Source organism: Arachis stenosperma, chromosome 5, assembly GCF_014773155.1.
Source record: "Arachis stenosperma cultivar V10309 chromosome 5, arast.V10309.gnm1.PFL2, whole genome shotgun sequence".
NCBI lineage: Eukaryota > Viridiplantae > Streptophyta > Magnoliopsida > Fabales > Fabaceae > Arachis > Arachis stenosperma.
The window spans coordinates 112,637,650-112,662,667 of record NC_080381.1 but is presented as its reverse complement, the minus strand read 5'-3'; the positions used below and the strand labels follow the sequence as shown (position 1 = coordinate 112,662,667).

Genomic DNA, 25,018 nt, shown 5'->3' with positions numbered 1-25,018 from the left:
TTAATTTTCGAAAACTTAGGGTCATACAATGGTTAGGGTTGGAATCGGTTAAATTGTGTACAGGAGTGTAAGATGTGAATGTATAATAATGATATGTGGTTTGGTATGTTTTGGTCTTGTTTGAAACTTAGAGTGTTGGTTTGAGTTGGAAATTGTGGTAAAAATAGATAATAGAATTTTAGATAAAAAACTTTATTTTTAATGAACTTTGGCGGTCCATAGCTGGAGCCTCAAATTTTGGATTGGAATGAAATTTATTTCAAATTAAAGAAAGTTTCAAAAGTTATAAAACGGTATAAATTTTGTGAAAAACAGAATTTTGTAGAGGAAGTTATGAACGTCAGAAGTTGGAGATGTAAAATATGAAATCTGCACTTTAACAACTTTTAAGGAAAATGAAGGTGGCGCGTATGCGGGCTTATGGCTGCGTACACAGCCGTTCGCTTCTGTTTGGTGACCTTGCGCACGCGGGCAGGTGCCGCGTACGCGACATGGGCCAAATGGGGTGCTCGCATACACGTGGACATGGCCACTTACGTGGTCATACGCCTCTATCCAGTGTACTCGCGTACGCGGACAAAGGGTGCGTTCGCGAGTTAGGAAAAATACCACTTCTGCATACGCATGACATGGTTCGCGTATATGGGGCCTTGTTTTTCAGTAAGTTGGATTTTGTATTTTAAACTTGATTTTAAACCTTTATTTTTACTCTTTTAGATCCTATGTATTTGTCCTAAGTATAGTGAAGAGAATAAGCTATGAAAAAGGGGGTAACTTAGAAGTGAAGTAAGCTTGAAATATGGTGAATTATGTATGAGAAGTGCAGAGATATGATGTATATGTGATGGTTATAGCCATAATGAATGATTATGAATGATTATGGGTAAGAGCAGTGGCTCGCCACCACATGCTCCAGGTTGAGACTCGATATTCTGTTAACCCTACGTCACAAGAGGTGATCAAGCACTTTAATGCCCTGGGAATGTACCCCCAATGAGCACAATTTAATTATGAATGAGAAAAAACTATACATAGACTCTTAGGGATGCGCGTACAAGGGACTGTCCAAGGTTTAGCAACTGGACATGTCGGATTGACTTTATAATTGACAGATAAGACTCATCAGTCATAGGATAGACATATATCATATGCATATGTTTGATTTGCTTGTTTGTGCATTACTTGGGAGTGCCTATGTGAATTAATATGCTTAATTATTATACTTGTTACTTGCATTATTTATACTCTAATTGTGATTGCCCTGGTTTGTTTGTTTGTCTGTGTAGTACCATCGGAGTTTGGAGGATTGGAGGAAGGCGGATGATTGAGGATTTTGGTTAGAGTTTAGTTAATTTTAGGAACTTTAGAGAATCACCCCTGTTTATGGTTTCTGTTTTAAATTTTTAAGTTTTATAATCTGAGTGTCAGAGTTTTAGTATTGCCTCTGGCCTTTCTGGGGCCTTATATCTTATGTATGCGGCACCTTTACCATGCTGAGAACTTCCGATTCTCATTCTATATGGATATTTGTGTTTTCAGATGCAGGTCAAGAGTAGGCGTCTGGAGTTCTTTGCAGCGAAGTGGGACTTTTGGGATATTATATTTCGTCCTGTTTAGACCTATCTATATGTATAGAACTCTCCTTATATATATTTTTTACTTTTGTACCTCATAGAGGTTGTATGGAGAACTATGTTTTCTTTTTGAGTATTTTGGGACTTTGGATTTATATGTATGTATATATGTAAATATTCTCCAGCCACCCTTAATTTCATAGGCTGAGTTTGGAATTTAAATATTTTGTATGGTTGACCCTCTACTTTCATTGTGTGTATCTATATATATATATATATATAAGTAAATATTATTTTTTAGTGTTGTGCTTTTAGTTTCATGTTTTTGCTTTAACTATCCTCCAAAATTCTTTGAATATTATATTCTTTTAATTATTATACGTGTATATATATATATATATATATATATATATTATTTTAGAGATTATAATACCATATCGTCTTTATTTTATGATTTAAGCGTAAAGTTCTGTATGATAAAATATTATATTTATTATTTAATACTAAAAAATCAAACACAATAACTTATTTATAAATTACTTTTAATATAAACATTTAGTGTTTGAATACTTTACCATGATCCAAAAAACCATAACGCATTAGGTTTATAATTCCTCAATATGCTCAATCTTTATTTAATTCATTTCTAATTGATGTGGGAATTCCTTAAATTCACAATAAAATTAACATCTAATGAGATAGTTTTAGCGAAAACTTAAAAAGTAATATTATATTTTTTTTATTAGAAACTTCCATAGATCTTATCAGTTTTATGTTCTGATAAGTAAGATCTTCTTTAAGAAGCAAGTTTAATTTAGAACAAACTTATTATAAAATTTCAATAACCAAAAAATAAATCGTAATAGAAGAAATCAAGATTTTAAAACGCTAGTGATATATAAAGAGATATCTGATTTTCCCTTTCAATTCAATTTCCTTGCTAAATGATCAAGCTAAATTGATTGATGATAACAAAGGCAATAGCTCAAAATAATGAAATCCACCTAGTTTTCAACTAAAGCTTTTATTTAAATAAAAATAGCCTATAATTTTCTACCCAAAAAGAAAAAAAAAACCTTTTATTAATTGTTGCGCACTAACATACAATAATAGCAAACAAAAGAAACCAAAATAATGCTCCCAAAATATGTGTTATCTATTTTCCTCTTTAATTTAAACCAACAGAACTCTCATCAATTGCAATAACCTTTTGTGTGAGAAAGACATAAACTCAATTAATCTTGATCGACTTTAATTTAGATTCTTTTTTTGACCATGAATGTTACATTTAATTTAATTATTCTCGCAAACAATTGGGAACGACATGGTAAGATAAAGTAGGATAGGATGATAGGGTCTTCATGATATATTGCTATGAAAAGCAAGGCATATTATCATATCCTCCAGCCTGTTTTTCCTCTGAATTATTATTATTTTTTTTGTACTTTTTTCATCTAAATTATTCTAACTCAATATATATAGTATGCATACCTTTTTTTTTTCAAAAAAAAAAAAGAGAAAAATTCAAAGCTTGGTTTGAGTTAGGATATATAGCTTGCTATGGTTGTGAACTACTATTAATCAACCATGCCTTGGTAGTTGGTACTATTACTACTCAGATATTAATTCATCTAAGCTTTATTATAGTCTTTTTTTTTTTTGCTTTTACTTTTTAATTTATTTGTAAGGTTTAATACTAATTATTTTTTATTTTTTAAAAAATATTATCATTTGGTTTTAGGATACGAAAACTATTATTTTAAAGAATTTAAACTGAACAATATAATTTCGTATGAACTTAAAATGATGAATACATTAATTATTTAATATAGAGACTTTTAAAAAAGTAACACCAAATAAAATAATGATAAGGGCCTAACCCCCTGTTTTTTTTTTAAATTGACCAAAACTAAAACTAACAATATTATTATTATTATTATTATTATTATTATTATTATTATTAGATAAGAAAAGTGGAAAATATTTAGCTTTTTTAAAAGAAAATATATAATTTTTCAAACTATATTTAGATATTATATCTGAGATAGAAATATAAAGATAAGGAGTAACGAAAAAAAATGAAAATGCCCGCTAATTTCTTTTAAAAATAAAAGAAAATACATGATTTTTTATTTTTCTCAAACAAAAGGTTTTTGTGTCACTACTTTTGTCGTTTATCATGAAATCACTTTTTTCTAAGTTTTTGTAACTCTTTTTTTTATTGTATAAATTTGTGCATAAACTTTTCTTTTTTTTTTATTAACCTTATATGTTAATTTTTTTATGTTAATAAGAGTTAAATTCTAAATTTTTAATTCATAAAAAATCTAATATCATATCATAAAATTACTTGTTTTAAAAACTTAATTAATAGAATAAAATACATAAATAGATATATTTTTAACCTCAAAATAAAAACAAAATTGCTTATCTCTTATTTCCATATATTTTTATTTCAGAGACAAAAGCAAAAGGGAACCTATTATACATACACTAGGGTTAGTTTCATCATTTTGAAACCACACGAAACAATAACCAAACGACAAAGAAGAAAAAGAAAGGAAACCTAGTTGTGTTTAAAGTGATACAGATGGGCACAAATTATATGTCTCTATATGTATACTTTATAAAATGTATTGAAGGCAATTGCGTTACGGATTTTGCAAACAAAGAACACTTGTAAAGTAATAAAAAATCATTATAGTAATTATTATACATTTCATTTTCTCATACTTTTAATTAATAATGCAAATAAAGTTGCATGTTTTTATTAATAGAGTAAGATTTAATAGTTTTTAATGCTATTAAATTTAAAATTTAAAGCCATTATTTTATATAGATTATAAAAAATATTATATTTATATAAAAAATTAACTATCAAAATAGTTATTTATATTTTATATAAAGATATATATTATTCAATTTATTTTTAATGTATATTTATATTTTAATATATATTTTATATAAATAATTAATTTTAAGATCATTAAAATTTAGAATAAATTAAATTTATCGAGCTAGTTCGTTCACCTGTTTAAACAGGATTATTTTTACTTCTAAATTAAACCCTTTAAATTTTGAACTAAATAAAATGAATTTGATTAACCAAAAAAAACGAATTAAACAGATTAATCCACTAAAAAACTTTGTTTATTTAAGATTTTTTGCAAAAGTGGCAGCTTGTGTAACCTGTGGCTTTAAACGGACTGTCTCATTTGACAATTTTAATTGATTTGATGCTTAATTTTTTTTTTTTTTTTACATTTGTATAGTTAATATAGTAAAAAAAAAAAACCTCTCGCAGTAGCACTCGTTATTCTAATTAAGAAGGGAAAAAAAATAAATTTAAACTATGCTATATATGTTTATAATTTCTTAGCTACCTACTTAAGCATTATTATCAGGTCTAAAAACAAGAATGTCTCGTTTAACTTCCTTTTTTTTAACTAAAGATAGGAGATTCGAATTCGCGATCTCTTTAAGTGCGTATGAAAAGACTATGCCATTTGAGTTATAACTCATTAGTATCTTGTTTAACTATTTGATGACAATTTTTTTTGGGGTATATTTATATAGTTGATAACTTGATATATTATTTAAAGAAAATCTCTCGCAGTGGTACTCGTTATTCTAAGAAGAAGAAAAACTAAAATTGATCTAAACTAAGTTTATAATTTCTTAGCTAGCTTCTCAAGCATTATTATTATTATTGCCTTTTTAAAATTAATGTCAACTATCTTTATTGTTTCTTAAGCATTGCCTTTCCCTACAATATAAAAAAAAAGAATTAAGTAATTCGTATCACTAACCATCATCATTTGTCGCTGTCCTTTGATTTTGGATAAAGATGACCACTCTCCAATCTCCAAGTATATATATATATAGGAGATAGAGAAGAGAGAATTGGAATTAGAATAAGAATAAAATAAAAAAAATGGAGTGGAGAAAATGTTATCTGGATTTGATGTTAGTGCCATTAGGAATTCTTATGAGTATTTGTTATCATATTTGGTTGTGGCATAAGACTCGCACACACCCTTTTTCCACCTCTATCGGAATCAATGCCAATGCTCGACGCTTTTGGGTCCCTGCCATGTTGAAGGTATTATTATATATATATTTCAAGAGTTTTTTTTTTTTTTTTCAAAAGAGAAAGAAAATTAAATTTCGCTCATCAATATATAACTCTTCCGGACTTTTGCTTTGGAATGGTAGAAAAAGCATCTATAATGTATTAATGTATGTATATACTTGAACTTTACCTAACTTTCAATTTGATTTTTATTTTACCATTTATAAACTAAACGAAAGAGCTACGTGTTTGAACTCTTTGAAATTAATATCTATCTATTATTCTATCTATTATATAAAGAGAATATGAAAGTAATTTAATGTGTTATTTTTTAAAAATATTTTTCATTATAAATGAAGAAATGTTATTAATTTGGTTAAATTACAGAGTTAATTTTTACATTTCCAGTAAAATTATAAACTGGTCTCTACACTTTAAAAATTTATAATTAGGTCCCTCAAGAAAATTAAAATTTATAATTTAATTCCGACCATTCAAAAAGTGTTTGATTTAACAGAATAATATTCTCAACATATTCTCTATTTTAAACATGTGAACTACACATGTTTGACAATAGGGATTAATTTGTAATTTTAGTGAAAGTATGGAGACTAACCGTGTAATTTAACCATTTGAAAATTACCAAAAACTCTCTAAGCTATCTGAACCTACCCCGTCCCTCTCCAACTCCCTCACTCTCACTTTTTCACTTTCTAAAACGACACTCCAACTCTAGTACTCTCTGTCTTTCACCTTGGTTCACCATCGCCGCGCTGGATCCACCGTATTTGTGCTCACAAGTTGGGTCTCGCCTCCTTCCTCCATCTCGCCTCTCTTATCCGGCAACTTTTTCTTCTCTTCTAAATCTAATACTGAACACCGATAAATAAAAGAGAATAATTCCAATCCCAAACATGTTCAAAGCAAACAATTCAATGTCTAAGAAAAAAAATAGCAATAAATCAACATAAAAATAGCAACTCAATTTATCAGTAAATCCGGCACAACGACGGAGGCAAGAAGCACGGCGATGGTGAATCGAGGTGAGAGACAGAGAGCGTTGGGATTGAAGTGCCATTTTGGAAAATGAGAAAGTGAGAGTGAGAGAGTTGGGGAGGGGCAGGGTGAGTTCAGATAGTCTAGGGAGTTTTTGGTCATTTTCAAATGGTTAAATTACACGGTTGGTCCTCATACTTTCACTAAAATTATAAATTGGTCTTTATTGTCAAACATGTACAGATCACATGTTCAAAATAGAGAATATGCTGAGAATATTTTTTTAAATCAAATACTTTTTAAATAGTAGAGACTAAATTACAAATTTTAATTTTTTTTAGGAATCCAATTACAAACTTTTAAAATGTAAAAACTAATTTGTAATTTCATTAAAAATATAGCGACCAACTGTGTAATAAAACCTATTAATTTCAATAATTAAACTCATAACTAGTACTAACCGTTTGATTTTAGTGAGACATATTTAGTATTTTGACTGATTTCAAATTTTTTATTATTATGATAGATATTTATATAAAAAAAATGCTGAATTAATAGGTATGTTAGCACCTCCTATTAATACACTAGTATATATAATCTCTATATTTTGATGAGAAATAATAGATTTGCTTTAAATTTTAAATTTTGAAAGATTATTTTGCATTACACTTTATATAATTGTTATATACGCTTAGAATATGTCATGAAAAAATAGTAAAGAAAAAAAAAATTGAAAACATTTTTGTCCATTTTTTTAGGACATTGAAAAGAAGAACATCCTAGTAGCTCAAAGTCTCCGAAACCTTATAATGGGATCAACTCTTATGGCCACCACCTCCATTCTTCTCTCCGCCGGCTTGGCGGCCGTGATAAGCAGCACTTATAGCGTAAAAAAACCTCTAGACGATATTACCTATGGCGCACACGGCGAATTTATGGTGGCGCTCAAATACGTGACGCTTCTTACCATATTCTTATTCTCATTTTTCTGCCATAGCTTATCAATTATGTTCTTGAATGAATTGGCCATACTAATTTGCACACCACAAGAAGCACTCTCTAAGTCTATGGTAACACCGGAATATTTGAATGAGATTTTGGAGAAGGGAAGTATTTTGAACACTGTGGGGAACAGGATCTTCTACTTGGCACTCCCGTTATTGCTTTGGATCTTTGGCCCAATCCTTGTTTTGTTGTGCTTCATGGCTATGTTGCCGGTGTTTTACAATCTTGACTTTGTTGTTTGTTGGAGTTCTTCTAATCATGGGAAATCAAACATGATCATCATCAATGGCAAAAGTGATAATAATGACTATCTTTGAATAACTAATTATTAATTATGATCACTATAATTAAAAACTTCTATATAGTTTTTTTTTTTGGACATGAATAACTTGGTGTTAATAAACTATGATATAGTTTATTATGCTGCAGTTATTCATGAATAAAAAGAATATATGTACATATATTATTATTGTGTATGCACCTTTTACAATGATGTAAGTTGTAAAAGTAGAGCACATTTGTACAAGGCATGTATAATGTATTAGTGCAGAAGCGCTTTATTGAAATAATTGAAAAAATAATAATTATAATTATTAATTCTTCTCTGTGTCTTTCTTAATAATTAATAAAATATAACTTATTACCTGAAAAAAAATTTCTCTCTCTGCCTCTCTATTTTGGCGTTATTAGAGTTCTTGAGTAATAAAAAAAAAAATCTTTTTCATTGATGATGCACTAATAATAGTGTCTTTCATTGTTTTGATGATGAATAAAAAGTTATAATATGTGTGACATCTATGTGGATGACTTCTGATTCCTAATAAGTGAACTACCTTTTTTAATAAGCAATGACGTTGTTTTAATGAAAAATAGACAATTGCAACATTTAAACTTTAAAATGCTTTAATTTACAAGAAATTCTAGCTGCTCTGAAAGTAGATAAATCTTCTTATTCAGTTATTCTGATTCATTAATTACTTCTATGTTAGTGTTATTATTATTATTATTATTATTATTATTATTATTATTATTATTATTATTTAAAAATTTTAATAAAATAAAAACTAACCTTAAACTGGTCTACATTATTGAAATAAAATAAATTACCGTTACAAAGCAAGAACATTAATTATTATTAGAGCACACAAGAAATTCTCTGAATTTACTATTATTTTTCTTTTGGCAACTAACCGCAATTGGTGCCATGTTGTTAGAGGCTTAGAGCATAATCAATATCTCCATCGGTTTGGGGTTTTTTTTTTTTATATATATATAAATAGGTTAGCATTATGGCTTGTATTTTGGGTTGCGATGCCTTTTTCATAAATAGTAGACTCTTTGGGAGAGTTTGCAAATCCCAGTTGGACTCTGAATATAATTTAGTTTGTTTCCTTTGGGCTTAGGCAATCATGATAACATTAAAATTATCATACCGACAGGGAAAAAAATAAATCTTTTTCAATCTTTTTAGTATTTATAATTAGTATATTTAATTGAAGAATGAAATAGTACTATATAGGCCGGGTTAGGTATTACTATGATTTAATTGTGCTATTTGAAAGCAACAGCCACAAGATAAAGGATTATTATTCCTAATGGTATTTCGGCAAAGAAGTAAAAGTACAGTGAACATTAGGTAAGATATGAGTGTGTGTTTGAATGCTATATATCAAGTGATATAAAAAAAATCTTTCTTTTTTTGAATTAGAAAAATATATATTTTTTAAATTTAATGTATTTAGAAAATATTTTAAGTAAAAATAAAAATATTTAAAAAAAAACAATTATCATCTATTTAAAAAGATTTTTCTTTATAACAAAAGATATTTTAACATAATAAATAAACGAAAATATTTTTATGTTGTTGTCCAAATATAATTAATAGATAAAAAAATATTTTTATATAAAATATTCAAATATTAAATTATTTTTATAATTTTAAAATTTTATTTAAAAAAATTACTTTTAAAATTTTTTTAGAAGTTCATCACCTAAACAAACTCTAAGTAGTTAGTTTCTCGTCGTTTTGGATAGTAGATGGCGTATACCTCTGTTACCTGTTATATATTTTTACTAATAAAAACTTAAGTTAATATCCAAAAAATTTTAGCTATAACATTTTAATTTGTCATTTTAATAAATTTTGATTCTCTAAAAGTTTTTGAAAAATATTCAGACCGGTCCATCCGCCTTTTTTAAAGAAAGCAAATTTATATTATAATAATTAATATTCTTTGAGAGCTAAATATCTTATCTTATAATAAAATTTGTTAAAAATTTATTTGTCCAACATATATGTCAAAAGTTTGATTTAAAGCATGTAAAGATCGATTATAATTAATATGTCTAACGAAAGTAATAATTTTAAAAACTTTTAAAAGATAAAAATTTATAAAGTTTAAATAAAATTGACCATTCTAAAATTTATCTGGAGATTAATTTGAGTATTTCCTCTATTATATTATTTTTGTCACTCTAGAACGTAGCCTGCGACGTAGATGATGTTAATTATTTGATCAACCAAAGTTGATTATTAAAAATTGACTAACTACCGACTAATTCATATATGTGATCCCTGAAATTTTGCTCATTAATTAGACTATATACTATATAACTTTTAATAATTTGATATGTAAATCAGATCGGTTATTTGTCTAATTCACTGATTTTTTGATTGAATTAATTAATTTGATTATATTTGTTTTAAAGTAGTCAATGTTGGGTATGTCTAAAACGAGCTCACCAATTATGTGTTTATTGAATGAGTCACACTTATATAGGCCATTAGATTTTATTAGATAAAAATCAAAGGCTAATATAAAAAAAGAATATTGATGGACTCTAATAAATATAGAATATCTTAGTACATAAATAAATACTTTAAATGGCAATACTTTAATACACACTACTTTAAACGACAACAGAATCTTTTATTCTTAAATAATTAAATATAAAATAATAAAATATATAAATATAAAATATATGAATATTTTTTATTTAATAAAATTAATTATTATGTAAAACTTTTTTATAATAATAAAAAATTTTATTAAAATAATATTTTAAACTATAATATAAAAATATAAAATTATTAAAATTTTATTGTGTATATTACTTGATAAAAAATTAGAATATTATATTTAAAATTTATTAACTATTTTTATTAAAAATATTATTATATAATATAATTTTTCATAAAAATATTTAAAAAAAATAATTTATTTAAAATATTATATATAATACATAAAAATATTAATTTTTTTATTTTTTTTAAAAAAACAGAATAAATAATATAATTTTAAATACATACTTAAATAAAAAAGTTAATATTTTCATGTAATATATATAACGTTTTAAATAAATTTTACTTTTATAAATATTTTGATAAAAAATTATATTATATAATAATATATTTAACAAAGTAATTAGTTAATAAATTTTAAATATAATAAACTAATTATTTTTTCAGTAATAAAAAATAAACTTTATTTATTTTATATTTTTATGTTGTAGTTTAAAAGATCATTTTAATATTATAAAAAAATTTGTATAATAATTAATCTTAATAAATAAAAAAATTTATATTTTTTGTATTTATTTATTTTATATTTTTTAGAATAAAAAATTTCTATCTTTATATAATAAAATATGTGATAATCTTCTTATATATATATATATATATATATATATATATTAGGGGTGGTAAAACGGGTCGAATCAGTTGGGCCGACCCGCCGAACTCGCTAAAAAAGGTGGGTCGGGCTAAAATTTGAAACCTGTCAAATTAAAAAAATTTGCCAAATTATGTATATATGTTCCAATTATGTGATTTTATTTATTTTATTTTACAATTTCGTATATATGTTTAAATTATGTGACTTATTTTTAAAATAAAGATAGTTCTATTGACAAATATTATTTTGAACAATTTTATTGAAGTTAAAAATTTAAAAAAAATATAGTAAAAAAATTATATTATAATTTGACTATTTTTTATTTGTATTTAATTGTTTAAATATTATTTTTTGTTAATTTTAATTAATTTTATTTTTCAAAAAAAAGTCAAACGGCTAGCATTTTGCACCCACTTTAGTTGGCGGGGCGGGACGACCCGTGCCGCATATGATTAGTTAATAAATTTAATAATATCTTTAATAAACATAGTTAGTTAATAAATTTTAAATATAATAATCTAATTATTTATCAAGTAATATAAAATAAAATTTTAATTATTTTATATTTTTATATTAGTTATAGTTTAAAATATTATTTTAATATAATTTTTAATATTATAAAAAATTTTGCATAATAATTAATTTTAATAAATAAAAAATATTCTTATATTTTATATTTAATTATTTAAGAATATAAGATTCTATTATCGTTTAAAGTATTGTGCATTAAAGTATTGCCATTTAAAGCATTTATTTATGTATTAGGATATTTTATATCTATTAGAGTCCATCAATGCTCTTCTTTTATATTAACCTTTGATTTTTATTTAATTAGATCTAATGGCCTATATAAGTGTAGCTCATTCAATAAACACATAATCGTTCAGCTCGTTTTAGACATACCCGTCAATGTTAGTCAATTTTTTTTCACAAAATTAGTAAACTTATTTTAATAACTACGCTACAAACACCCATTTTTTTATATTTTTCAAGAGGCACTCTTTACACTTCCAAAACCATATTAATTCAAGAAATCCAAGATCACCATCTCCAAAAAAATAACATATAAACCAAGAATCATTATCCAAAGGCATGAGTTATATCATAGATGACATACGTAGGAGTATGAGGGGAAAAAAACCTGGTGTCATAAAAATCTGACCAAAAAATAATAAACACACCGAAATTAATTTTAAAAAATTACAAATATAAAGTAAAAAAATATATACATATCTAAATATAAAAACAACACATATGTATAAATTCATATAGAAAAATAAAGTTAAAAGGAATAAATAGATCTACCTAGCTACTAGGGGAGATTCAAGAGAAAAATAAGAACAAGAACAAGAAAAATGAATATATAGTATCTATTCAATTCCATATACTCTTTAGCATTAGTATTCTGTATGCTAAAGATAGAAGATTGAGGCTTGGGTATATAAAGACACATATATATGAAAGTAAATATTATTGAAGAAGCTAAGAGAGGGCATAGAGCACATCCACAAAATAATTACATATAAATTCCATATAGATATCTGGAGCGAAAGGCATGTTATTATTTGGACATGGTGCTTGTGCCATTAGGGTTTTTGATAAACCTTTCTTATCATATTTGGTTATGTCATAGGGTTGGACACAACCCTTCTTAACCATCTTTGGAGTAGATTCCCATGGCCGTTGTTTGTGCCATGATTAAGGTATGTATGCCTCTTTAAGTTTCTTAAGTATATGTACATGTGGATAAGTGTGAAACACATTTCCGCATTTAAAATAATGTTCTTTTTTTTTTGTTTATTTCTATATCTTTACTTTAAAAATAATTTTATAATTAATTAAATGATCATTGTTGATGTTCATAATTATTGAATTACAATCTTCCTATAAGTTAGTATTTATATCATTATTAATTTTATATTCTATAACTCAATGAACGGTACGAAATAATAAAGTTTAAAAGTTAAAACAAAGATAATGTATAGTTACAGAGACATATTTATTGCTATAAGCCTTGGATTTTAAAATTGGAAAAAATTTAGCTCAGAAGTCTTGCACTATAGTAGTTAGACTAAATTATATTATTTTACTGACTATAAATACATGTGTGTTTTAACATTATATATTAATATAATTTTAATAAAATATTTTATAATAATATCATGCTATTATTGTTTCTCATTTGAATATAATTTTTACATATTAGTTACTAAACAATTTATTAGTATATCTTAACATTAAATAAAAAATTAAAATAATAAAACCCAATAATTTTTTTATAAGAAGAATATATATATACTAGCTGTACAAGGTATTCGGAATATGATAATGGAATCAAACCTAATGGCCAACACATCAATCCTACTTTGTTGTGGTCTTGGAGCATTGATTAGTAGTAATTAGACTCTCAATAAGCCTCTCTCAACCAATTAAGCATCCTCATTTCTACACCACAACATGAAAATAATAATAATAATAATATTAATGTCACATGTGTTGTGACCATAGAGTATACGTACTTGAATGAACTCATCTATATATATGAAAAAAATGATAATTTTCTTATTAAACGCATGCAGCCATGCACCCTCGTTCATTTTTATCAAGAAGCTAATTAAGGACATTATATTATGGCATGTTGTGAGGCACTACTTTCACAGCCAGAAATAATATTTGCTTTTTTTTTTTATAATTTGTAATGTTGTATCCTTGTCATTGATGAATTAAATTAAACAAGGATTTAGTATTTTTGAGCAACTCAAAGGGCGGTTAGGTAATATTTTACATCAAATGCATCTTTGGGACTTAATTAGTACAGCTAGACGCACATGTAACTATGTACTAATTAACCATATATTAGTAGTAATAATTTAGTATATTATTATCCAAAAATGTTTATGTAACATATGAGATATCTAATTCCCTAATTTCGTAAACCGCGAATGAATTTAGATATTTTACGTTTTAAAAAATAAGAGACGATTTTATATTTTAATTAGTCAATAATTTATTTATTTTTAAAATAAAAAAATTAAAAATTCATTTATCATTTTCTATTATTATTATTATTATTATTATTATTATTATTATTATTATTATTTCGTAATATCCCAATCATTGAATTAAAAAATTAACAAGATTATGAAAACCAAATCTCTTATTTAATAAAATTAGATGTTCAAAAATTTAAGAGTTCAACTAAAGTTCAATAAAAAATAAATTGAATATAATAAAATAATATATTTATATAGAAAATATATATTTTTTATATTTTATTATTTTAAATCGATTAACCATTAAAAAATTATACCAGTTCAGTGGATTTAATCAAATTTTTAACCCTGTTTTCAGTTTTTTTATCAGTTTATTACTAAATTTTTTTACTTTAATCGAATTAATTTGGTGACCGATTTTTTATTAATCCAGTTGAATCAATCAGTTTGATCTAATTTTAAAGTTGTGAAAATTAGTAGAATAATTTATCGAAATTCACCAAATGAAAATTCACCTATAATCAACTTTATATGAAGCTATTTTTAGATTACTGACACATGTTATTATTTGTTTTGATAAAAAAATCAATTTATTATATACAAATAATTTTTTTGAAAAAATTGGTTTGAATAGATCAAATAACCACATTTAACTTTTTTTTCAATTCTTTCTGCATGTTATTCCCGAATAATGAATTTAGTATGTTCTTCTTTTTCATCCTTCTTGACTAAATTTCTTTTCTCAAATTTATTTTTTATTTTTATTTATTTAATTTTCGTAAAATATATGTATATGAAATTATTTGAAAATATAAAATTTGGTATTCTGAAAAAAAAAAACTTTACGTCTTTTTGTTTGTATAGGAATGACAAAAGAGGAAAAATAAAGAATCGGAATGAAAAAAAAATTAGGCTTTATATAGAAAGACGGAGAACTGAACTTACGATACAAACAAAAGATCATAAATAGTATTATCTTTCTCTGTTTCGTCTTAAACATTAAATGATGTGATGAGATGAACAGTTACATATTTATTAAATAATTTTTATCATTTATAGTGAATTAAATAAAAATAAAAATAAAATAAAAAAATATATTTAAAATAAAAAATTTGATTAAGAAATCAAATAAAAAGAACATATTCAATTAAAAGTTTGAGATTAATTCATTAGAAGAGAACGAATTTTATGAACATACTAAAAAAGAAAAGAATAAAAAAAATATCTAGTCTAAATTAAATTAGTTTTTTTAATTAAATTATTTATATACAATAAACCGATTATTTTTAAAATCAAATAATAACATATATTAACAATTTAAAGACAATTTTATACAAAGATGACTGTAAATAAATTTCTGTCATGTAATATATAATTTTGAATAATCATTTGTTGGTAGGCACGAATTCAAGTAGAACTGTAGAAGTAAGAGGGACATTTGCCCTCACAAAGATTTTGATAAAAAAAATAAATTATATATAAATGTTAATATTTATCTTTTTGTTATATATTATGTTTATTTCTAAAATAAATAAATAATAAATAAATAAATTAAAAAAGAGTGATAATTAGCTTTATAATATTATCTAATTAAAAATTATTTAAAATATGTTTTAGAAATTAGTAATTTAATTTATTTAAATAAGTGTTAAAAATTTAAATTTGACTTTGTAAATATAATAATTTATTGAACAATAACAGATTCTTAAATAAAATTCAAATTAACGATATATTAATTTTTTATCTATTATGTTAAAATATATTATAAAAAATAAAATAAATTATCTATACATAAATTTTACTTTATATATTTTTGCCTCTATTATTGTTAATTTTTTCTGGTCCATCCCTATTCGTTGGATGGCTTCAGTTGTTGAGACCTGGGAAGAAAAATGCGTGGTTTACACTGCACCATAACAATAGTTCTTAATTGATTCTCATTTCATATTCCCTAATCGATGATGTTTGTTTTCTTGTGTAACACTTTGTGTTTATAATTAAAGAATCTAGGTAACCTGTGTTAAGTACACGATAAATTTATTATTAATAAAAAATTTTAAATATTTTTATTTAATGAACGTAAATTAAATATATTAAAAATTTAAATTTATTATATTTTTAATAATTTTTTTTAATTTGTAAATTTAATATGTATTTTTAGTATATAAAATAAATAAACCCTTATTATTATTGTCGTTACATACACTTTTAATGTTGTTGTGTCCAGTTGTACTAGAAAAACAATAAAAATAGTCAATAACCAGTCAAAAAAACTTTGCACATCAAAAAATTAAAAATCACACATTCAAAATCCATTTTGGTTGATGTTTTATTGTTTTCCTAAAAATTGTTTTCCTAAAAATAGGTTAAAATGAAAAGACACTTCTCTTACTTTTTTTAGTTATTGTTTTTTTTTCTCAAAAAACAATTCATGCAAATTAAATTGGATTCTGGATTTTTTTTATTTTTTTTTTAATAAAAAATTCATTGCCTGAACACAGGTCATGTTACCTTAAACAAGCTGGCACAGATACTGCATTATTCGTTCGCTTGACATTTTACATAATATCACCATATCATTATTACGTAACTAATAATTTCTGAAATATTAATTCCCTGAAATATATAGCTATAACATAATGCATAAATTCCTTAATTTTGAAACATCATAGTAATTAATTACTGAAATTATATATCATATATTCATATTACTGAATTAAATTAAAATTTAACTTTGTCAATGTCGTCCAACCAACTAATTAATAAGAAACATATTCCTTCTAGAAGCTTTTTTTGTATTATTCAACAAAAGAAAAACACATGATATATTTGAAGGTCAACTATATGGTTTAGTATCTTAATCTATCTCCACTAGTTGAAATATAATTTACTAGTTTATTGCAATTATTGGCCTTAAGTAGTTAAGTTACATAATAAAACTGCAAAAGACAAATTGCAAACCAAATTATGATGACAACATTTTCAAAAGCAGGCTTAATCCTATTGGAAATTTCAATATATTAGGTGAAATACGTAAAATATAATATATTAAATTATTTCTTTTCTCCTGAAGACATGCAAACGCTTTTAAAAGTAACGCGTGTATATATGCACTAATAATATATGTATATATAATTTTTTTTAAAAAAAAGGTAACATGTGGTATCGACAAGGGAAAAAAAAAACAAAATTTTTTTTTATAGGTCAAGTTACAATATAATAATATCTTGGGATCCAACCACCTACACTTGTATAAATTATTAATGCTAAACTAATGATATTATTTTAAACCCAAATACAACTAATGCTTCTTTAGGTCATCATGATAATTATCATGGATAAATTCTTGTTAATTAGCCCTCTCCCCTCCTAATCACACACACACTAAATTAATCACACAACATAATGGACGATGAAAAAACGACAGTGCGTTTTGGTGTCCTTGGTTGTGCTCACATCTCTATCAAGCTTTGCAAGGCCATACTTAGAGCACCAAATGCCACTCTTCAAGCCATAGGCAGCCGTTCCCTAGAGAAGGCAACCGCCTTCGCGGCCGAGAATGGCCTGCCGGAGGCAGTTAGGGTTTATGGTAACTATGAAGGTGTTCTTGATGATGATCACGTGGATGCTGTATACATTCCTCTCCCAACAGCTCTGCACGTGACATGGGCAGTAAGAGCTGCTGAGAGAGGAAAGCATATACTTTTGGAGAAACCGGTGGCGATGAACACGGCGGAGCTTGACCGAATTCTGGAGGCTTGTGAGGGTAATGGGGTTCAATTCATGGATGGGACCATGTGGGTGCACCACCCTCGTACGGCTAAAATGAAGGAAGCTTTATCTGATGAACAACGTTTTGGTCAACTCAAATGGGTATGTGTTAATCAATTTTATATGTGTATTGTTGTTGATGTTCTTTTTCTTGTGTTTTACAATTTGAGTTACCCTAGATTCACTCATGCATGAAGATACATATATGCCAACATAGAAAGACAAATCCTTATTCCTTTAAAATAAACAAAAGGGGGTAGAAATTCAAGATTTAAATGTAGTTAATTCGAAAACACAAATAGGATTTTGTTTTTGAAACACTATTATCCCATTTGAAGAGTAACTTTCATAATATTCGAAAAGATATTAGCTTCCCTTAGGTTCTTGATAATAGAAAGAACAATACCTTGGATTAAAAAATATATCATTTCTTATTTTTCATCTTTAGAAATGTTCCAATAATAATCACAAGTGTGTCAACTTTTTGTCCACTTGATTATAAAAATACATTTGATTATGATATATATAAGCCTTCTATCTACTTCCTCCATATTGATAATAAGCCTTTCTTAGTTTTAGAATATTTTAATAGTCTTTGTAACCCCCCCCCCCCCCCCCCCCTTCATTCATTAGATATGCCTTCTAGTTTAATCAATCTTAAAATTAAACTTATTTAAACATGCTAAATCATTTTTAATTTAATAATCAATTATGTTAAATATATATTAAAATTAATTATTAATATAAAATACATATTAAAAATAAATTAAATTATACTTATTTTTATATATAAATATATAGTAATTAATTTAGTGATTGATTTTTATACATAGTATTTTTTTTAATAATATATGTATTTTTATTAAAGGTGACTTACAGTTATGAATGGATGGTATAATAGAGACTAAAATGAACAAGATTTAAATTAAATTGCCTTTTAGATACCAAAGTTATGCCTGTACTTTAATAGACAAAATTAGAATTAATATTTATCAAATCGATAAGAATGCTGGCTATTAGTTAAATTAGTTCCTTAATTTTACACACGTGACAACATTTCCATATATTGTGATTAAACAAATTATAGTTTTGTCTTGGTAGGCATAAATTAAGGTTGGCAACATTCGAAATAGAGCCAGTATTAGTTGTGGGGTACTTTTCAATGGGTCTTGAAATGTTATCTGCCACTTTTTTAATATTAGTAGTCATAATAGTATAAGATGTGAAGATATTGCAACACATTACTAATTTAATTCATTTGCTTTTAAAGTAATTGTGAAATGTATCCAAAAAGACAAGATTGTATTTGTATGCGTTCGGTTTTTGTTTTTGGTCATGTTATGCATTCTAAATAAGCTTTTCCCTTTATTTCTGGGCTTTTATTGGGCTTCTATTGACCAAGATTGCACTCTTAAATTAGTCTACTTATTGGGCTCAAATTGAACTGAACAATGGCTTACAAATGTGATTAGATTTTGATGTTATAGACTTCACAACCCTCATGACAAAAACAATAGACTTTACAACCCTATTATTCTTTAAAGATGCAATCACTACTCCCCCCTCCCAAAAAGAAAAAAAAAACATGATCGTTGTATTTTTACCGTATTTGGTATTTCCATGCTCAATTTCCCCTCATATATAGTGCTTAAAAAGTCAGATACATGTTATATTATGAGAAATGCTTAGAAAGAATTTTAAATATATCTGAAATACTAATGTTTTAGTAATTTTAATTATAAAAAATATATAATATATAAAATCACTATAATATCGATATTTCTAGGTACATTTGAAAATTTTTTTATTATATAAACTAAGTTATGTCAAACTTATTTAAATTCAACTAGGTGATTGCTATCAAGAAGTAGCATTTTTATACTTAATGACAAACTATAGTCATAAACCAAAAAGGGTGACACATAAGATGTTGTATTAAATTAGTCAAATCTAAATTAATACATCAAAATTTACTCGGATAAAGATACTTTTATTTAAAAATAATAACTAAGATATGAATACGAATTGAATTCTCCTAAAGAGTCAATAAAGTATTTATATAATGTGTATAATGAATTATTTATTTAATCTAATATGAATTAAAAAATGAATTTTTAAAATAAAATATTGTTAATTTTTTAAACATAATACATCTATATTATCCAGAATAATCATCCAACTACCAAAAATAATAAACATCTGGTGTCCTACTGAATCAAACATCTCTAAATTTTATCATACATATTATAGAGATACTCCATTGACTTCCTATATTTCCTCGTACAAATTAACTAACTGGACTCGGTTTCTATGAATTAGATACACAGTTGTCTCACGTACAATCCCGGACCGGAATTTCTAAAGCATAGCATCCGTGCAAAGCCGGACCTGGACGGCCTCGGCGCCCTCGGCGACACCGGCTGGTACTGCATACGCGCCATATTGTGGGCCATGAACTACGAACTTCCAAAATCAGTGCTCGCTTTTCCCGGAGCCATTCTCAACGAACAAGGTGTAATAATTTCATGCGGCTCATCCTTGCATTGGGAAGATGGAAGATCTGCAACGTTCCATTGCTCCTTCTTATCTTACGTAACCTTTGACGTCACTGCTTTGGGAACGAAAGGATGTCTCCGTCTTCACGATTTCACTCTTCCGTTTGAGGAGAATTTCGGTTATGGAACCTTCTATGAGGCTTCGGAGATGGATTATGGGAAGATTGAAGCGGGAAGATGGTGCCCTAAGCCTAATGAGCATGTTGTGGAGACTGAGGTTCCTCAAGAGGTTTTGATGGTTAAAAAATTTGCTGAGTTGGTTTATAATATTAAGTTTTGTGGAGAGAAGCCTCTCAAGGAATGGAGTGTTGTGAGTAGAAAGACTCAAATTGTGTTGGATGCAGTGAAAGAATCTATTCAGAGAAATTATCAGCCTGTTGAAATTAATTAAATAATTGTGAATTATTATTATATTAGATCTTGGAGTAGTAGTATATAATGTATTTAATTTGGTTAAGGACTTTGTTGCTTTGCTGTGAAAGGCTTCTTCATGGTTAATGTTGATTTGAGTTTATGTTTAATAGTTAATGAACATGGAAATTTGTTTACAACTGGTTTTTACAAGGTGAAATTATTACACGTTAATTTTTTTTTTAATTAAAATTAATGCAATATACCCTTGTGTTTGTGAGCGTCCATCTTGAGTTTTGGAAAGTGTTTTTTCTTTCAATTCAACTATGAAATATCACTATGGCAGTTAATTTCAGCCAACAAATATTGAATTGCATTGGTCAAACAAACTTACTCGAACAAAACATAAACCAAAAGAAGAGACGAAAACTACTTCTTCAGATCTTGTTGCAAATGGTCGTTTATTCTCTTGGCTAATCCAGATTTGCCAAAGAGATTTGCACTTGATGATGCTTCTCTCAACAAATACAATCATCAAGCATTCTACACTTGTGATCCAATTCTTGGGTACACTTATTATCCATTTCTTAAATAAAGTCATCACGTTTCATTGTTGTTTATTAGTTTAATAAGAACGATGAATCTATATATTTGTTTGGGTCATTGCTTAGAATGAAGTAGATATATATAATACTAATTATTATATATTGTGCAAGGTTCAATATTTAGCTCATTACATGTAACTACTGTATATTTTGTTTGCAATGGTTGAAAACAGAAACTCGGGCACCAGATTTTAGTAATTTTGACTAATATTTAATCCGTATAAATATTAAATTATTTTTAATAAATAAATTTTATTAATTTATATGTGTAAATTTTAGTAAATATAAATGTAAATTGTATTAAAAAATGTATATAAGTTTTGATAAATATAAGTATAAATTATATATTTTTTATGTATAAATTTTTGTAAATATAGATATAAATTATGTTGAATAAGTGCTAATCCAAAATCATAATATTTAATGGATATATAATATTATTAAATTAAAAATAAATAATACCACCGTAATCTAATTTATAACACTCGAATTTTTAAAATTAAATTTTACGCTTTGAATTTAAAAATAAAATTTAATTTAATTTAATTATGACTTATTTTATTATTTTGAATTATCTATTAAAAATTATATTGATAATTACAGTCTAAATTGATTATTATTATTATTATTATTATTATTATTATTATTATTATTATTATTATTACCTTCAACGGTTTCATTAAGAAAACAAAAAAAAGTAAGAAATAAAGAACTAAATAAGGCTTTATATATATATGACCGAAGCTAAGAAGAAGTTAAAGCCAAAGGTGGCTTGCTAATCATACATACATATATATATAATTACACATGTTTCATTTCCATTCAATAACCATGACACCTAATCCTTTCTTATCACATTAATCATCATCATCTAGCTTTTTTGGATTTCATGTTCTTGCACGGTGAGAAGATAGTGACCGAGAGTGAGAGAGAAAGCCGTGGAACCCTTATACCTTTCTACTTCAATTTCTTTAAATTCATAATTTCAATAAAAAATTTAATTCGATAAAAGTGTTTGTATCTTCCTCCTCTACACGTTGGCGTTATTTTTGTTCGGCAGAAGTTGACGGTGACGTAGCTCCACTTCTCCTTGAGTTCAGCTAATTGGAGTTCTAGGAGGCACAGGCGATTTCTGACATTTTCTTCTTCAGCAGCTCGGTTAAAAAACTTCTACGAAATTTTATTGACTTTGATTTCATACGGAGGTAGGAAATTTTGTTTTGAAATTAACTGTTTTTAAACTATGAATGCCATGGAAATCTAATGGGTATTTCTAAATAATTTATGATTGTTTGAAATGACTGAATGATGAGTTTGAGTTGTGTTTGTGAGTGTATTAAAGTGATTACGAGTTGACATTTGACTGAGGATTAATTATATGACTCAAAGACAGAAAATGTGACTAGTTTTATATTTAAAATTTGTTTTGAGTTTAGAGATTTAAAGAAAAGTAATTATTTATCTAAAGTAGAAATAAAAGTATTTCCAAAGGGTTAACAAAATAGTTTTACTAAGTAAGTTAATTATTTGCATTAAATTCATTATTTTTACGGTATTTTCATTCCCTACTGAGAACGCGTGGTTTGTTCTCACCCCAAAATCTTCTACCCTTTCAGTGACACAGGTTCAAAGATTCAGTTAGAAGATGCAGACGACTAGTAGATTTACTTGTGATTCCTGTTATTTTTATAGAGTTCCCTCGCTCTTGTTGCTTTAGGTTTTATTTTATCCAGAGGGATAGGTATTGTATTTGAGTTTTATATTGAATTCATTTGTATAGCATTTATTATTATTAATAATTGTGTGATTTGAATTACTACAAATAATTTTCTGATATTTTCTTATAAACTGAAACGCGATATCGACCTAAAGGCTCAATATTAAATAGTAAATAAGGAGAACATGTTAGTAACTCCTTACTTTTAGTACGATCATGATATGCTAAAGGTTAGGGTGTTACATAATTTATTATTATTTTATATGTATTTTTTAATTAAATAAATAATAATATAATATTTTTTATTAAATTTACATATTTATTATTATTATTATTATTAAGACCATAATATATATTCAATCTAGTTATATATCCAAGTGTTTTTATCAACTAAATCTAATTAAATTGGCTTAAATTTAATAAAAATTGCTCACATGTGTACGTAAATTACACTTCTTTTTTTTTTCACGTGAAAAATAGCACAAAATTTTTTAAGCTTAACACAAAAATTACTTATTTTGACATTAAAATTTTTTAATTTTAATACCAAAATTTTTTAAGCTAAAGTTAAATTGATACTGTAGTTTTTTTTTTGGCTTTTTATTTTTCTTCTTTCTTCGCACAAAATTACTGTATTTTTATTTATAAAATTATGTATTTTTTAAAAAAATCTTTTGTATTTATTGTAAAAAAAATAAAAATATCAGAAAAAGAAATAAAAATCTGCATAATTCTTTTATGTTATATTTTTAAATTTTTTTAAAGAGAAAAAACATGAAGAATTATAAATAAAAGTGTAAAATAAAAAGAACAATGAAAAAAAAAAAGAAGAAAAGAAAGAGTTGTACAAATAGCATCAAAATTTTTTATCGTTGACACAGAAATTTATTAACTATGATTCTGAAATTTTTTAGGCAAAAGTTTCCAAGGTTCTGGACTTAATGCAACGGTTTCTTAATAAAAATTTATTTAGCTTTTTTTTTGTTATTCTTATTTCTTTTTTTGTTATGTATATATTTTTTTTTCTCTTGTTTTTGGTTTTTTATTTTAAAAGACAAATAAAAATACCTACATATAAGAACGAAGGAGAAGGGGAAAAAAAAAAAAAAGATACATGCGTAATCGTAAAATTTAGTTACTTTTCACCTAAAATAAAAGTGGTGCTGCATGAATCTAAAATGTATCCTTTCAATTTGATTGAACTTAATTAAGTAAAAAATTTAGATGCATAACTTTTTTTTTATATATATTAAGAAATAAATCTATTATAACCGTCATCAAATTATTCCTGTTTATGTTTTAAAATAAAAGTAAATCAGTCTGTTTATAAAAAACTTGTGTTAAATTGCTTTCTTTAATTTTAAAATAACTATTTCTTTTACTCTTTAGGTTGCATTAATTTTTCAATAAACATAAAAAATAAGAGAGATACTTATTTTAAAAAGAAATTAAAGAGTATAAACATTTATTATTATATATATTTTTTAATTTTTCAAATAAAAATAAAATGTTGTTTAAAACTTAGCTTAAATCAATTATTTCTGCAAATCCTCAAAGTTAAAAACTAAGTCGATGAGTTCAAGTAATTTTTGGGGACACGTGAAATGAGAAAAAAAATGGTGTTTATTGGTTTTTAAATAATATATCATAAAATTATTATTATTAATTTATTATTAATATATTAACTGTAATTTTTATTATTTAC

The 25,018-nt window shown here is 25.5% G+C and overlaps 2 protein-coding genes across 2 annotated transcripts; both read left to right on the top strand.

Moving 5' to 3' along the window:
• Positions 1-5,483: 5,483 nt before the first annotated feature.
• LOC130979957 (uncharacterized) lies at positions 5,484-8,240 on the top strand. The gene is made up of 2 exons (XM_057903528.1): positions 5,484-5,676; positions 7,401-8,240. The coding sequence occupies exons 1-2, from the start codon at positions 5,509-5,511 to the stop codon at positions 7,962-7,964; spliced, it is 732 nt and encodes a 243-aa protein (XP_057759511.1). The 5' UTR covers positions 5,484-5,508; the 3' UTR covers positions 7,965-8,240.
• Positions 8,241-17,622: 9,382 nt separating this feature from the next.
• On the top strand, positions 17,623-21,213 carry LOC130982101 (uncharacterized oxidoreductase At4g09670-like). The gene is made up of 2 exons (XM_057905958.1): positions 17,623-18,187; positions 20,405-21,213. The coding sequence occupies exons 1-2, from the start codon at positions 17,720-17,722 to the stop codon at positions 21,029-21,031; spliced, it is 1,095 nt and encodes a 364-aa protein (XP_057761941.1). The 5' UTR covers positions 17,623-17,719; the 3' UTR covers positions 21,032-21,213.
• The last annotated feature ends 3,805 nt before the right edge of the window (positions 21,214-25,018 follow it).